The sequence below is a fragment of the Nicotiana sylvestris genome, chromosome 8 (genome assembly GCF_000393655.2).
Source record: "Nicotiana sylvestris chromosome 8, ASM39365v2, whole genome shotgun sequence".
Lineage (NCBI taxonomy): Eukaryota > Viridiplantae > Streptophyta > Magnoliopsida > Solanales > Solanaceae > Nicotiana > Nicotiana sylvestris.
In genome coordinates this window covers 54599328-54616913 of record NC_091064.1, presented here as the reverse complement: position 1 = coordinate 54616913, position 17586 = coordinate 54599328, and the positions used below count along the sequence as shown (strand labels likewise).

At 39.8% G+C, this 17586-nt stretch overlaps 2 protein-coding genes across 2 annotated transcripts; one reads left to right on the top strand and one right to left on the bottom strand.

Annotated features, from left to right (window-relative positions):
- Window positions 1-202: 202 nt before the first annotated feature.
- On the bottom strand, window positions 203-891 carry LOC104244404 (non-specific lipid-transfer protein 1-like). The gene is made up of 2 exons (XM_009799813.2): window positions 762-891; window positions 203-414 (listed from the first exon to the last, which is right to left on the bottom strand). The coding sequence occupies exons 1-2, from the start codon at window positions 889-891 to the stop codon at window positions 203-205; spliced, it is 342 nt and encodes a 113-aa protein (XP_009798115.2).
- Window positions 892-15080: 14189 nt separating this feature from the next.
- On the top strand, window positions 15081-15653 carry LOC138875054 (uncharacterized). The gene has a single exon (XM_070153863.1). It carries the CDS (start codon window positions 15081-15083, stop codon window positions 15651-15653), a length of 573 nt encoding a protein of 190 aa, XP_070009964.1.
- Window positions 15654-17586: the final 1933 nt, after the last annotated feature.

The following is a 17586-nucleotide window of genomic DNA, read 5'->3' as shown; positions in this document are numbered from 1 at the left end:
AAAGATAGGGGCAGTTTAGGTCATTTTCTGTTCTTTTTTTATTTATTTATAAATGATTTAACTTATAAACATTTATAGCATAACAAACTTTTGTAATGTCAAGTTGCCCATACTTGTAATTAAGAGGTTTACTTAACTTGTAGTAATTGCTTTTAATAAATTGATATTCCAAATATTTTTTTATAGTTTCAGTGCATAAAACTTACGTATCACAATTGATGGTCTTGGAGACGGGGACGTCCATGGCGACACCACACTTAGAAGCAAGAGCCTGAGCAGCATCATCTTTAAGGTTTGTGTAACGGTTGGCTGCTGCCTTAACACAGTTACAAGCTGTCCTTCTGTCATCTGTGGTTGCAGCCATTCCTTTCAAGTTTTTCACCCCACTGCAGCAAGCTGCTCCTGGCTCACCACCTTGTAAAAGATCGACAACCATAAAATAAAATGAAGAATTTAAGTGAGGCTTTTAGATAGAGTTGAGAAAAGGAAAAAGAATCAGAAAATAGTAAAACAAAATTCACCGGCTTATATATCTTACAAAACAAAACATGAGCCGTGAGCAACACTCAAATAAAATAAGAGTTTAAATTATATCCATATAAATTGATGACATAAACAAATTACACTATTAGTGTAATTGAATCTAACCTGTTATAATGTGTTAAAATGCAAAACTTAAACTTAAAAGTTTCGCAATAATAGAGAGTATATATATATATATATAGTCAAGGCACATAACTTAAACTCATAAAATAACCCACCCTGAGTAAGATATGGTACACAAGGAGCCAAAGCAGCGTCCACTTGACCACAAGTGATGGCATGTGCTGGTTCAGCTATGAACTGAACCATGGCTAACACAACAACAACTGCTACTGCAACAGCCTTCATTTTCTTTCTTTTTTGGATTTGAGGGGACTTTAGTTATATGTCTTTTATATATATGTGCTAAAATCTCTTTGCTGTTTTTCTTTTTTGGTTTGAATGGCCTGTATTTATAGTGGACTGGATAACGGGAAAAGGTTAAATAGAGGATAAAATGTGTCAGGATTTTGCAAAATTAGTTATAGTAATTTGGTTTTTTCTTTGATTCAATACGCGATATGGTGTGCCTAATTTAGCAAAGATGACGAATTATTAGCAGCTGACTGTGGTCCCTTCTTGTTGTTCATATGCGTCAGCATTTCTTCATAACTAACGTTTCATGCATGGATAGAGCAAGTAGCAGAGAGTTTAATTTTTCTGCACTAATGATGTAAATGTCTATAGTAAGCTTAAATTAGTAATATAGAAAATAAAGTAAATAACTTGATGTAATTGGCTAATTTTACAGTATCGATGTATAATAACATGATCACTAATTATGTCACCTCTTTAATAAAAATATTTACGTACTAAAATTTTTTAAAAGCACTATATAGCTGTTTATCCTAAAATTGAATACAATTGAATTTGTACATCGTTTTAAGGATATGTGGATTGATTCAACACAAATAATCAAAAATATTTAATAAACGAGTTAAGGACAGAATAAACGACCAAATCAATGTTATAGTGTAGTCTGAACCCAGGTTGATCAATAATTTTGCCTTTTGATTGAACCTTTGGTTAGAGTCCTGTTATGAACAGAGTACAAAATAATTAAATAAGAACTTCAGCAGTAGCTAAAAGCAAAAATAAATTTATATTGCTTTGATTTGTGAGTTACAATGTCCCATATAAAAGAAAAACTTCCCTTTTATATAGTAAGAGAGTTTCACCCTAGTACAAGTTTTAAAAAGGTAAAAATCTTCCTTTCTCGTTAATTTCTTATTTGTAACCGACATCGAGCGACATTTGCGCTGTGATATCCTTTGAATGCGAATATCACGGACCTCTTCCATCGGCTGTAACGGTTTATCGTGTTTTCCGAGGTCGTAGAACTCGTCCCGAGTCCGGGGTGCGTCGCTTTATCAGCCCCGATGGTGAGCACATCGTTCACTTTTCATGCATCTCGATACAAAGGGCTCACACCCTTGATTTCAATCTCGTGTGTTCATGCCCTTATTCTGTTTTCTTCACCAGAAAATCGGGGTTTACGTTATCCCCGATTTTACCCGTATACAGATAGTCCCCTCGTTTTTTCGGAGAGTAGGTTTGCCGAAATGATGGAAAACGATAGATGAACACCGGTTCCTTCCTTCGTATGTTACAACTGTGGTGACAGATAAACCGAAATGTCCCATCAGTCGCATCGTTCTGACTTTGGACTCGTGTCAGTCACCAGCTGACTGTGTTCGAATGTGAAATGTCATGCATTGACAATTTTTCTCCTATAAAAACTTTGACCTTTTTTACTTCTTTCACTTTTTGATTCTACATTTTACCTTCGAACTTTCTAACAGCTTTTAACTTTTTCAAATCTTCATATGTCGTTTCTTGAATATTCATATCTTTATCTCTAATCTTCGTATATTCTCCTTGGATTTCCAACCCAGATCTTTCTATCGTCGTCCCACCTTCAAATCTTCATATTCTCTCTTCAAATCTTCATACTTTTCCTTCAAATCTTCATATTTTCCCAGATCACAATAGCTAAAACTTCCAAGTCCGTACCTCAATAAATGGCTCCCTCGTCTTCCAACCCGGCCATGGGTGCCAAGGTGGCAGCCCCCGAGGTGGATCAAGAGCATCCCATGAAGAGCTTCACACCCAGGGGCTGCTCTATCGAGGAGACTTCAAGGTCGAGAAGGCCTCTAGTCAAGAAGACCGAGGTGAGGGAGCATGGATATACATATGCTTAATCACTGAAGAAACCCTACCCATAGTCCGAGCAAACTGTAAATGGAAAGGTAAGGAAGTGGCCGTCCCCATAACCAATGACGATATTACTACTCACATGGAGGGGTACTTTAGTGTTTACTCCTACCCCTTTTTGTAAAAGGTACAAGGTGTGCCTTCGGAAAATCCACCTATCGTTTTTTAGGATCGTGATCCTCTTACGTCATTTTGTGGACAATACTGAAAACCCTCGGTTCACCCTCGACCATCTACTCCACCTATATAGTCCCTAAATTTTCCGAGGGGGGCTGAGCAAGCTCGTTCGCCGAGCAAGCAAGGTTTCTTTCTCAAGCATCGATGAGGACCGAGATCGAGGCTGGTAGGGAAGGTTCGTTTGGGTGAAAACTGAATACCTGATCCCTAATTACTTTATGTCATTCTGTGTGAAGTGTAACATGTCTCGTAAGTGTTGTCTTCCTTAACCATTAACTTCTTTTTATTCCTTCTCTTATTGCTCGCATTTGCTGTTGTATAGTTGTTGCCCGAGTTCCCAATGAAATTCCCCGATTCAAGGATTAGATCGATGGGATCTGTAGGCAGAAGTCATACTCTGAGCACGCATGGTGCCAGCTTTCGAAGGGGAAATGGGAAGCTCGTTCTTATGGTGAGGTTTTTCCCTGAATAATTACCACCATGCTCTCGACTTAAACAGTGCTAACCTTCTCACTTTTCTTACAGTTTTGCCTAAGACCACAGATCTTAGGTCGTTGGACATGGACGAGGATCCATCCTCGCTTGCTGAACCCTCCGTTTTGGGGCAGCCTGGGGCTGTCGAGAATGAGGAGAAGAAGAAGAAAAAAAAGAAGAAAAGAAAGTCCTCAGGTTTTCTGGGCGCCGGGTGAAGAAGAGGAAAATGACCATCCGGGTGCAGAAGCCCAAAAAGAGCACCAAGTCTAGGGTACTGAACCTCATTTCTCTCTACCGGCTCAGGGAAGAGCCCGGGGAGAATGACCTTTATGTTGCTCAAGGTCGACCCTCAATAAGGGGGAGCATGTAACGATCGAGAAAGAGGACCATTAGCTCGATCTCCTTCTTACTAGGGAACTAGAGTGAGAGACAAAGGTTGTGGCTGCCCAAGAAGCCAACCCTGTCCCGAAGGAGGCTACCAGTGTCATTGACATCGTAGGACACCCTACTGTACTAAGTCTATACTCGAACAGGCCCAAGCGGGCAAAGAGAAGTCAAGCAAGGTGGCGCAGGGCCCCAACAATGCCCTCAACTCGTTCTTCGACGACATGGATATGGCTGCATTGGAGGACTTTTTTGGGCTTGGTCACATGGAGGTCATGAAGAAGGATGTACCATCGAGAGAGGACGGTCCTAGTTTGAGCCCAAAACTAGTGAAGCAATTCCCCACTTCGAGCGTGGACCCCGAGCGCAAGACAATGGTCGTTCTTACAATTCCAGAGGATGCCCGGGTCATGTCTGCTCTTGTGGGTGTAGCAAACTACCTCCGATGCCTGGTACCAAGAAGGACCATGCAAAGATGATCGAGCTGGGCACGTTGAGCATCTTCAACGAGGTTCAACAGGAACTGAACTGGGTAAGGTGTGAGCCCTTTAGTACCCTTTTGTGAATCTCATTTTGGTTTTTGATGTCCTCTACTAACTTCCTTGTTTTTCAGGCTTCAGTGCTTCATGATGAAAGCTTCCATTGATACCGCTTGGAGAATAGACAGCTTGAGTCCGAGCTTACAGAGCGGGTCCAGAAGAATGACATGTATAGGGTCCTAAGTGAGCAGCAGGACGAGGCCCTCAAAGACCTCCCGATTCTCCAGGCCGAGCTGGAAAAGGCTCATAGGGGGCCTCGGCCTTGAAGCGGGAACATACCGACCTGTTGAGAAGGGAAATATCTTTAAGGCTAAAAATGAGCAGCTAGTCATGGTGAATAACACAACTTTGTCGGTCCAAGAGAAGATAAACCAGATCGACCAACTTCAGGATGAGATGGATGAGGTCAAGGTCATTAACAAAGTATGTAAGGGTAAGATGGACATGCTGGCTTTGGAGAAGGAAGCTGAGAAGGCGGAGCTGGCATTAGTTGAGAATGAACTCCGAGTGGCGAAAGGCAAAGCCGACAAGTGCTCTCGGCTAAATGATGACCTCCGGGCACATTGAGCTCGGTTGTCGCGGAACGGGATGCTCTCGGACAAGAATATGTCGTGCTGAGGTCTAAATTGGATGCAACCCCTAATAATGCCATGGAAATAAAGGCCTAGTACAAGGCTGATAAGGAGGTAGCCAAGACCCACTTAAAGACGAAGACTAAGTAAATGAAGCAGCTATCCGGAGAGAGACCCTTGAGAGATCCATGCCTGAGGTTTTGACCTATCAGCCGAATTTGAAGAAGATCAGAGGCTTGAGGATGAGGTAAAGGAGATTTACAAGCCTGTGGGTCCCGATGGCTCTGAAGGTTCTGAGGGCTCCGGTGATTCTAGCGACGAGTCAGGATCCGGTTAAGAAAAAGCGTAGATTCCTTATTACTTATCTAGTTTTTCCTCATGTACATTTTCTTTTGTTTATTTTGAGGCCATCTATCATGTCTTTGTAAATATATTTTGGAGTATATAAATATTTTGCCTTTCTGTCATTACCGTGTCTGAGTAGGGGTAGCCCGCGGGCTTTAGGATCCGTTATCAAAGAAGTAAAATGCGCAGTAACAAAAGTGCAAGGGAAGTAGAAATTTCTTGCATTTCTAAGTATGCAAGGTACACGATTGAAGGTGCATAAAAACTTGTTCCATGGCTAGAGTGGACTATGCGGGCACGGTTCATACAACCATTTTGCCTTACAATGAATCCTAATCAACAAGCATTAGCTTTTAGCATGTACAATTTTTCCTTGTCTTTATTAAATATCTTAATCCAAGGGCAATGGCCACCAGTATTCGAGGTCGAACTCATGAGGGATTGAATATTGTTGATCTGAAGTAAGCAATCATTGATTTTGGTTTAAAACCGGTCTTCAAATCTAAGGTAGCACATTTTACTGTAGACTCATCAAAAAACATGCTTAAAAATCCACTTCGGGACAAAACCAGTTCAAGGAAAATTAAAATGGCCGATTAGCTGCATACGTTAGTTCGATTTATAACATGATTATAAAGTAATTGAGTTCATACCTTAGAAGTAGTACCATTTTAAGCGTGTCACGTTCTAGTTTTTTGGTAGTTGTACGTCGTCCCCCTTCGTGTTTAGATGAGCTTTTGTTGGTTATTCCGACAACTTGATACAATCATTCCCTGTTCGGGCCAGCTTCCCTTTGTTCAAGTTCTTGGTGTGTTGTTTTACTTTCCTCAACACCATGTCCCCTACTTGAAAGTATCGGAGGCTAGTTCTTCAGTTGTAATACCTCATGTCCTTCAAAATGTGCTTCACTAGTTTCTAAATAAAGCATTATACCTCATGTCCCCTTCGATCACGTAGAACTTTGTCTCTTGCATTGTCCCGGAGGTGTTCACCGGTATGGTTATCTCCCCTTTAGTGGTTTTTCATGCCATGTTAAATCCATTCAACACCCGAACTACTGTCACTATTTGTTATGTAACCCCAGTTTCTCTACGACCCTTGATATGATGATGTTGGCTGAGCTACCAAGATCATTCAACACACGTTTAACTCGATATTGATTGATAAGTACAGATATTACCAGCGCATCATTGTGAGGTTGCATGATGCAATCGGCATCCTCATAGCTGAACAAAATGGTTCCCTCGCGGATATAATTTCGGGTGCATTTTTCCCTCGTGGTAGACATTTAATGCGTTTTATCATTGGTCCTTGGGGGACATAGACCCCTCCGATTACCATGTTGATGACGTGCTGAGGATTCTATTGTTCGATCTGTTTGTTGGCGTCCCTGTTCCTGAAATGGTTTTTGGCCCAATCACTCAGAAACTCTCAGAGGTATCCATAGTTGAATAACTGGGCAACTTCTTTTCTTAGCCGTCAGCAATCCTCTGTCATGTGACCATGAGTGTCGTGATACTTACATATTAAGTTAGGATCTCTTTCGGTAGGTTCAGACCAATGGTTAGGGCCACTTGGTCTCTTTGATGCGCCCGATGGTTGACACGATGTTGGCAGCATCAATGTTGAAGTTATACTCTAATAATCTCGGTGCTTCCCTACTCCTGAGCAGCCTATAAAAACCATATTTGCTCATTAGACCTGAGCTATTGGGCCCTCGATCGCCTCTCTTTTCAATACTTGTGGGATGACGCCCAAACCCATTTTCCCTTCGGTACGCGTTATATGGTTGGTACCGATCCCAGATAGGCCTTGGCTCATGATCAACAACTCTCTTAAACCTGTTCTCGGCCTTGATGGGATAAACAGACCCAGAAGGGGCTCCGGGTTAGTCGTCCTCAACCCTAATTTTTGACTAGTACCTGTTGTGGACGTCGGCCCAATTACCTAATTTTTTTAGCTATTGTGAAGCCAAAGAGCTTCGGGGGGTTAAGCGGCTAAGTGAATGCCTGAATGTCCCAATTATTTGCAACCAGAGATAGGTCCATCTGTTCCATCTAGAACATTGACATGAACTCCCTGAGCATCTCGTCGTCTCTTTGTTTAACCTTGAAAAGGTCTGACTTCATGGTCTCGACATTGATGGCCCCGACATGGTCTTTTACGAAAGTATTTACAAGCATAGCAAACAAGTTAATGAAATTTGGGGGTATGTTATGATACCATATCATCTCTCCATTGGATAGAGTTTCTCTGAACTACTTCAATACCACTGACTCAATCTCATCATCCTCTAAATCATTTCCCTTGATCGCTTATATGTAGGAAGTCACATGTTCATTCGGATTCGTGGTCCCATTGTATTTGGGGATATCAGGCATATGAAACCTCTTTAGGATCAGTTTTGGTGTTGCACTTGGAGGGAAAGGCTTATGGATAAATATTTTGGAGTCCGGCCCTTTTAGGATCGGGGGTGCCCCCGGGATCTGATCAACATTGGAATTGTATGTTTCCATCTTCTTGTTATTAGCGTCAATTTTCTTCTCACCTGACTCTACCCGCTTCGTTAATTCTTCCCTACTCCTGAGCTTAATATTGATGCTTCCCTACTCTTGAGCAGCCTGTCGAAACCATTTTTTCTCATCAGACCTCTACTATTGGGCCCTCGATCGCCTCTCTTTTTGTTCGTTGTGGGCTGATGCACGAATCTATTTCCCCTTAGGTCCCCGTTGCACGATTGGTACCAATCCCGGATAGGCCTTAGCTCATGATCAACATCTCTCTTAGACCTGTCATGGGCCTTGATAGGATAAACAGACCTAGAAGGGGATCCGGGTTGGTCGTCCCCAGCCCTGATTTTTGACTAGTACCTATTATGGATGTCGGCCCAAGTACCAAATTTTGTTTTAGCTGTTGTGAAGCCAAAGAGCTTCGGGGGTTAAGCGCCTAAGTAAATGCTTGAACGGCCAAGTCATCTACAAGCGGAGGTAGGTCCATCCACTCCATCTAGAACCTTGACACGAACTCGTTGTCTCTTTATTTAACCTTGAAAAGGTCTGGCTTCCTTGTCTCGACCTTGATGGCCCCGACATCGTCTTTTACGAAAGCATCAGCAAGGAAAGCGAACAAGTCAATGGAATTTGGGGGTATGTTATGATACCATATCATCTCTCCACTGGATAGAGTTTCTCTAAACTACTTCAATAACACTAACTCGATCTCATCATCCTCTAAATCATTTCCCTTGATTGGGTATATGTAGGAAGTAACAGTTCATTTGGATTCGTAGTCCCATTGTATTTTATCAGGCATAGGAAACCTCTTTAGGATTGGTTTTGGTTTTGCGCTTGGAGGGAAAGGCTTTTGGAAAGATATTTTGGAGTTCGATCCTTTCAGTATTGGGGCTGCCCCGGGATATAATCAACACTAGAATTGTATGTTTCCATCTTTTTGTCATTAGCCTCAATTTTCTTATCACCTGACTCCACCTGCTTCGTTAATACTTCAAGCATTTTCAATATCTCGGGATTGACCCCGGGCTCAGCTACACCTGGTCTCTCGGTGATTTGTTCATTTCTTCGGCCGTTTTCCCGGGATTGTTCGGGCTAGACCCTATTGGGGGCATGGCTTTGATTCTGCAGATGCACTATTGCTGCCTGTTGAGCCTGCAACATTTAGAAGATTAGTCATAGGCTTACCACATCACCTTCGCCTTTTTCCGCTTCTTAAGCTGTTGGTAGGGGTGCCCTGCGAACACTGTTTTTGGGGTCAGCTGGCAAATTAACATTGATGGCCATTTGTGATTTAGCATCGACTGGATCGGTAACTGTGACACCATTGGGATCAGCAGGAGGCACGTCGTTTCTAGGCACTAAATTATTGTTTTTGCCATGACGGCCAGACTCAACATTAACGTTCAAGTGGGTAGACTGAGAATTCAACATTTTTAAGTTGACCTGAATTTAATACTTTAAAGAACAAGCGTAAAACAAAGTGTGTTATAGAGATTTGTGTCAAATCACCACTATTATCCTTAGCCCCATGATGGGGGCTAAACTGCTTACCCAGAAATTGGATAACAATTAAATTTGTACGCAGTTTTAAGGATATGTGGATTGATTTAACAATAAAAATTAAGAATATTAGATAAACAAGTTAAAGATAGAATAAACGATCACACCAGTTGTAATGATATAAACTAGTCTAAACCCAGGTTGAACAGTGATTTTATCTTTGATTGGACCTTTGGTTTGAGCCTAGTTATGAATGGAGGACATAATAATTAAATAAGAACTTCTGCAGTAGCTAAAAGGCAAAAAATGAATTTGTATTGCTTTGATTTGCGTGTTACAATATACTTTATAAAAGAAAAACTTTCCCTTATATAGTAGGAGAGTTTCATCCCAAGCTAGTACAAGTCTAAAAAAGGTAAAAATCTTCTTTTCTCATTAATTACTGTTCCCTAACCGACATTGAGAGAGATCTGCACTGTGATATCCGGTTGGGTGCGAATATCACCACCCTCTATCCATCGAGTGTAACCATCTATCATGTTTTCCAAGGTCTTAGAACTCATCTCAAGTCCAGGGTGCGTCGCTTTATCAGGCCCAATAGTGAGCACATCATTCACTTTTCACGGATCTCAATACAAAGTGATCCCAGCCTCTATTTCCATTTCGTGTGTTCAACCTCATTCCGTTTTATTCACCAGTAAATCGGGGTATGCGTTATCCCCAATTTTACCCATATACAATAGCTAAATCGGGAAAATAAATATGTAGAAGTAGGGAATTTTCCGCACATTATTTTCATTTTTTATACTAACCGCATCAAGAGTTGCATTATCCTCAAGGGCCCCATAATCCTTTTCCCATTGCTCAATTTTAGCCTCCAACTCTTCTCTTTCAGCCAAAGAAGCATCATAAGAAGACTTCAAAGGGGCGAATAATCTCTCATAGAACTTGAGCTTGTCTGAAGATGCACGAAGATCTTCTTGAACCTGAGTGAGCGTTTAAAAAAGCTCTTCGGTATAAATCTCCTTCTAATTAAGTAGTTCTTTCAAACCTCTAATTTCTTCGGTAGCTTTAGAAAGCTTCTCCACAAATGAAGACTCAAGAATGTCTTTGTCCTTTCCCACTTGACTGTAAGAGGCTTTCTCAATTGCCAATTCTAATGCCATCACTTGTACTTGCTGTTCCAAAGCACACTTCTCCTCATCCAAAATTTATTTTTCCAATTGAAGACTCTCGTATTGTTCCCTCTAGGTGTATGCTTTTGTAGGATAATCGTTGACTAGCTGCGCAGTATTAACAATTCTCTTCATAAGCTCTGTGCATATCAAGTTGATCTACAAAAGAAAGGAAAGAAGTGATTATAAAACAAAGATAAAAAATCATGAGGGAAATAAAAGAAAAAGTACAAGGCTTAAACCTTCAAAGATGAATGAAAAATATCATTCATCCATGTTAAAGAACTGTGACTTTCCGATTTAGACTTCTCATCTAGGCCAATCTGAGGTTTTAGCCATACATCAGCTTGGCAAGACTTTTTCAAAAGATTACCATCCTTGGGGACTTCAATGGTAACATTATTTTATCATCTTACTACTTCAAGAACCAACTTCAACACGAGAAGTGGTAGCAGTAGGGACAGTTGAGAAAGTAAAAACAACCATGGGAGGAGCAGTAGTAGTAACGATAGGAGCAAAAACTTGAGAACCAATAGGAGCAGACACTGGAAAGGAGGCGAGAGGTATTTCTTCAGAAACATGGTCAAAATCTTCATTATCAAACCCACAAGAAAATAATTGATTGGTAGAGTCATGAGGTGCAGCATTCATCTCTTCATCAGAGCTCCTTAAAATGACACTTTCGGGCTCTTTCACGGGAACTAATCTTAGAGTAGGGGTGACTTCATCATTTGAAATAACGCACCTCCTAGCCCGAGGCATGCACACTAAGGAACCCTCTTCTTTTTCCTCTTCACCTTCAGAGCCATGAGCTCTCTCAGTTTTCTCTTTGATGAGGAATTCAAAATCATTTCTTGAGCAAGAGAAAAGAAAGCCTTAATAAAGTAATAGACGCGGCACTGATGCCTCGAATGGGAAATCCTAACAGAGAAAAAAGTTAGAAATCCCCAAGTAAATACGAAAGAAAGGAAAAAAATTAAAAGGAGGGATACCATGAGTTTTGACTTTCCAGCCAAACCTATGAGAAAGGTATTTCCAAGACCTTATTTCCATATGAGCAACCGATAACAACTTCTCTACCCAAGCATGGAAGTCTGGTATTTAATCAACAACTTCTATGGTTGCTAAAAAGAGAACAAACGTCCATAAGATCGTCTTCTTCCACTGTCATAAAAGAAGAAAGATAAAAAAAATTACATGAAAAATTCCATTTATCCGAAAAAGGCATGCTCTCCTCACCCACTAAACCACTTGTAGGAGCAGCAACGAAATGGGCATACAAGCCATGATCCTTATCATCTTCAGGGCTAACCAATACCATTTTGCTTCAGGTATATATAGTAAAAACCCCTTAACAGAACAATTTAGGGGAATAAAGATGAAACAAGTGTTGAGAGGTGAAGGGTAAAGAGGCCAAATTAGATAAGTATCATAAACATACAACAACTTTCCATACAATAGGATCGATCTATCCTAAGCAAACGTTGAAGAAATGACAAAATTCAATAATAACAGGATCAATAAGGGGCCTGAAACCTAATGTAAAAGGATATGTGTAAACGAAAGAATAGCCAGCAAGGAACGAAGTTATCCTTTGGTTTGGTCCAGGAACCAAAATCATAAAATCGGGTTTCTTGTAGCATTCTCTTCGCACAAGAGAAATCAAGCCATCAGTAATCTGAGATGGATAGACATCGGCACGATCATAGGAAGTCATAGAAGTAACTTGGTTTCTAATTTGATTCACAATCAGTGGAGAAAGAAAATTCTGCTGGAATAATTTCATCAATTGTTGGTTCTCAAAGAGGCTTACTTGATTCCCTATTTCTGGTAGAAGATCTATGGGTTTAAGAAGCCCTAGTCCTAGATAAAGAAGGGGCAACAACGTTGGTTTGAGAAGTAGACCCACGCACAGATAAGGACCTTAAGCTACGTAACTTACCGCCTCTTCTACTCCTAACAGCAACAGTTGAGGGAGGAAGTTCATCTACAATTATAGTTCTGCGAGGATTTGGGTTTTATGAAGACATGGATGCACGAAAATAATGAGTACTGAAGAATAAGAATGATTAGAGAAGAAGAATATTGTAGATTGAAGGTTTTCGTGAAACTAAAGGCCTTATGGGTTATTTATAAGAAGAAGCAACCATCATGTAAACTAAGTCGTTATGGAGACGTCATAATGAAGCAGACACTTTGTGACTGATGCAGCCGCAAGAAAGCCCTAAAAATCACTGAAGAGTCGTTGACCCAATCGATAGAGGCCACGTGGCATATGCATTAAATGAAAGTGACATATGATGTGTTGGTTTCGAAGAAAACATAATAATACATTGGTAACAGCGGCAAAAATTCCAGCCATAAATACATACCACTTCCCAAATACTCAACTGTAGAATATTCGGCTAGTGGGGGGCTATCTGTATTAGTAAAAAATAAATATGATACATGGAAGTATGTGTGGCTGACAAGTCATGATACGTGGATCACTAAGAAGGTGACAACTGGATTATTGTATTAGAAGATGCATGAGATACAAGAGGTACGAGAAGGGATGCAGTTGCTCGAATCTAAATCATTTAGTAAATATGGGCTGAATGAATCAAGATAGTAAGAAGGGGAAGATTCACGAACCTCTAATTAATGGGGAAGAAGAATTGAAGCCGTTACAGAATCTCCATAAGCAGTTACGATTGCCAGTTATAACAGTTCATTAATGTCATCAATGTTCATAATGATTCGACCATAAAAGGGAAGAAACGTTATGTTTGTAAATTCCTATATAAAGGAAGAGAATTTCATTTGTAAAGCCATCCATCTGAGACAATATTGGAATATATTCACTTTACTGCTATATAAGTACAAAATTTCTTAGTTATCAGTAACCCAAGTTCATCTAAATATAAGCTTTGACCGAAAGATACATTTTTTTGTTAAACAAATTGGTTCCGTTGTCGGGAAGCTGATAATCTTTTTACTTTTTAAATTCATTTTTTCTGTCAAACAATTATGTTGACTGCCAACGACAACAACCAACAAAATCAACAGAATCAACAACAGGATGAAACTCCAATCCCTTCACCCCAAAATTCTCCTCAACACTTCCAAGAAGGGTCACCTGAAAGATCAACATCACATGCGAATAATCAACAAAGGGGACGATCAAATTGTTGAAGATGCATTGAAATAACTAATTGGGAACACGTCAACAATGCTCTTCAAGCTTTCGTTAGTGGATTGCCAACTGTACCACCAACTCCAACTCCAAATAACACTGCAACCATAGAGAACCCACGCCCGGGACTTGCTAATTCAGATAGTGGAGGAACTCCCACCGAATCTCGTGATGGAAGGTCAGGTAACCAAAATAATTCTGATTTACAAAGTTTAATGCAGAAGCACCTTAAGGAGCAGAGCAAGCACATATAGTAGATACCTAGTGTGCACCCTGATTAAAGGAGTGGATATTGATAAATATTCTCAACAGCCCTAGAAGCCAAGTGCCCCTCCCTTGCCGATTTCAGAAAAGTTTAAGATGTCTGATATTCTGAAGTATGATGGAACAACTGACCCACGAGATCATGTAACTGCGTTTACAACTGACGTGAAAGGAAACGACTTAACAAGCAAGAAATTGAGTCAGTGTTGGTCCAAAAAACACTCACAAAAGGAGCCCTAACATGGTATTCTCTTTTACGTGAAAATTATATTGATTTTTTTGCTGAGCTTGCAGATTCATTTATAAAAGCACACTCGGGAGCTCAAAAAGTTGAAAAGAGGATGGAAGACATCTTCAAAATAAAACAAGGAGATACATAGCTACTCAGGGAATTTGTGGATAGATTTTAGCATGAAAGAATGATGTTACCATGTGTACTTGATAATTGGGCAGCCATAGCGTTTGCAAGTAACCAAAATTAAAGAAGCTCAGAAGCTACGAGGAGACTCAAAGAAAGCTTACGAGAATTCCCTGCTACAATTTGGAATGATGTTTATAATAGGTATAGCACAAAACTGCGGATAGAAGAAGATACTATCTCTTAGTTACGGGGAGATGAAAGAACAAGTTCGAGGCGACCAGAAACTGAAAAAAGGTCTAGTAAGAACAGGTACAAACCTTACAAGGGATCAGGAGGAAGGGATTCACTTTCTAAAAATGAAAACCCGAGGTAAGTTTCTAGATTAAGGGATAAAGATGCGGGTTCATCATCCATGTTTGGAAAGGAGCGAGATGCGCATGATAGAAATGTTAGTACAAAGGCAACAATTGATGATTCTAGTTTCAATGTTAGCACTTTAGAGTAAGTAGTTGTTTTAAGAAGTATGGGAGATAAGGTACGGTGGCCAAAAGAAATGAGATCGAACCCTAGTAGAAGAAACCCAGATTTCTGGTGCGAGTTTCATAGTGATCATTGTTATTAAACAGTAGATTGCAGATTGATACAAGGTGAAGTAGAGCACTTGTTAAAACAAGGTTATTTAACCGATTTGTTTAGTGAGAAGGGTAAACCAGCATATATAATGAATAGATAGGAGCCAACACACCCTTCGTCACCAAAAAGAACGGTTAATGTGATAAGCAGAGGAGAGGAGGTCAACTGTATGATGTATACGGCTGCAAAAAAGACGTCAAAATTTACAATCACCCACGGAAAGAGAATTCGCCAAGTTTTGGAAAAAGACAACATAACGTTTGTTGATGTAGATGCATATGGTGTGATTATCCCTCACAATGATGCACTGGTGTTATCTTTACTTGTACATGATACTAATGTGAAATGGATTTTGATTAATCCAGGTAGCTCTATAAATATCATTCTATTAAGAGTGGTAAACGAGATGCAAGCCGATGATAAATTGGTGCACAAAGCACGTACCTTATCTGGATTTGACAATTCGAGCGTTGTTACAAAAGGGGAGATAATGATAACCACATTTGCAAAAGGAACAATCAAAGATACGAAATTTCAAGTGATAGATACGGACATAGCGTATAATATGATTCTCGGCAGACCTTGGATTCATGAGATGGATGTCATTCCGTCTACTTTACATCATGTTATTAAGTTCCCTTTTCAATGGGGAATTAGGCAAATCCATGGTGACCAACAGGCTTCTAGAAGTATCAATTCAGTGGTGGATTCAAGCATAAAAAATGATATTGCAGACAAAAAATAGCAATTGCAGAATTCAGTTGAGGATTTAGTAACACAAACCTCAACTGGAGATGGGCGACTCAAGGCCTAATATCATTCAAGAGCAAGAAGAGAACAAAAACATCAAAACTTCAGTTGAAGTACTCGAAGCGATGCTGCTATTTATAGATTGACCGGACAGAAAAGTTTACATCGGAACTAACCTGAGCGTAGAGATGAAAGGTAAGTTACTTCAATTCTTAAAAGCTAACGTAGACTACTTTGCTTGGTCGCATTCAAATATGACAGGTATACCACCAGAGGTGATGACCCACAAGCTAAATGAAGATCTGACATATCCACCTGTCAAACAGAAGAAAAAGAAACAAGGATCCTTCAAAAACCTGGTGAATCAGGATGAGGTACCAAAGCTCTTAAAAATAGGGTCTATTCGAGAGGTAAAATATCCTAATTGGCCAGCTAATACTGTAGTGGTGCCTAAAAGAATGGTAATTGGCGAGTTTGTGTAGAGTACACTGACTTGAATAAAGCTTTCCCTAAAGATTCTTTACCTTTACTGCACATAGATTAACTAATTAATGCTGATGCAAGACATGAATTGTTGAGTTTTTTAGATACCTATTCAAGATATAATTAGATAAAAATAGATCCTTTAGATGAGGGAAAAACTTCCTTTATTACAGACAAGGAGACTTACTGTTATAAAGTCATACCTTTCGGCCTAAAGAATACTGGAGTCACGTACCAGAGGTTAGAAATGAAAATGTTTCAAGAACGCCTAGGAAAAACTATGGAAGTCTATATCGATTACATGCTAGTCAAGTTAACACAGGCGGGGATCGCATCCAACATTTGTCAGATAGTCGACCACCACCAAGATTTGGTAAAATAATAATGTGCTGCCAGTTTCACCACAAACCAACCACCTTAAACTTACTATTTAAGAGACAACAAACGTGTTAGGGTTAAGAATTTCACATATATGAACATATGTAATATGTCATGCTCCTAATATTATTACCACCTATAACATGCTTTTGTAAGGTTTCATGTTTCATCACGACATGTAAGTGCTTCTGATTGACGTTTTTATTTTCTTCGTTCTCTTTTTTATCGCATTTCTTTACACCCTTTTTTTATCTTCAACCTTAATTTGGATTTGAGAAATATCTCAATCGAACATTTTGGGGGTTGCCTACGCGCCGCATAAATTAGATCATTAAGTAGTTAAATAAAAACGACTTTTCTCTTTTTTATTTTTTATAAAAATTAGTCTTTAACACCATACACACTAGATCGCATAGTTTTTTTTGGAATAATGGACATTTGTACAGTAATCGAGAGAACTTTTTTTGTTCTTTCAATTGATCTATCCCAAATCTGGTTGACAGGAAAGCCTCCCAAATAATGTAATAGGTAGCACATAACATGAACATACTGGTCTCAGCAAGGTGTCTGTCCTAAAATAGAACCCGGTCCCTGTGCCGAGTCCGGCTAAGTCAAATACACGTGACGCAAATAAAATGAGCCTACTAGGGATATCCGGCATGAGGTTTCTTATTCTAGGTTTAAAATCCTAGTGAAAAAGGTATCTAGACTGGCTTAATCAAGCCGACAACTCGAACCGAGGAGGGTTAGCGTACCGGTAGCATTGCTTTCCAACTTAGCTGTTGGTGCTCCCCGCCTAAAATATGTGTGACTAAAAATCATTCACTGGGTGCAAGCACCTCGGTTATCTCAAAGAAAGAGGGCAATGTCAAGCAAATTTCCAATATTAATTTCAAGAAGACTCAGAGGTGCGCGTGAGAAGATAATTTATAATGTTTAGTTCAACAATATCAACGGTAAAAAGCAGACAAGTAGCACATTAGGCCTAAATAAATCATAATATATACAAAACTAAAGACATAAAAGACATAGATGAAATATGGAATAAAGAGATCCATCTGTAAATC

Excerpts from the sequence above, each read along its gene's own strand:
- LOC104244404 (XM_009799813.2), bottom strand. The coding sequence starts at position 891 with ATGAAGGCTGTTGCAGTAGCAGTTGTTGTTGTGTTAGCCATGGTTCAG. Across the intron at positions 415-761 it reads TGTACCATATCTTACTCAGG|GTGGTGAGCCAGGAGCAGCT; the intron begins GTGGGTTATTTT and ends ATCTTTTACAAG.
- LOC138875054 (XM_070153863.1), top strand. The coding sequence starts at position 15,081 with ATGTATACGGCTGCAAAAAAGACGTCAAAATTTACAATCACCCACGGA.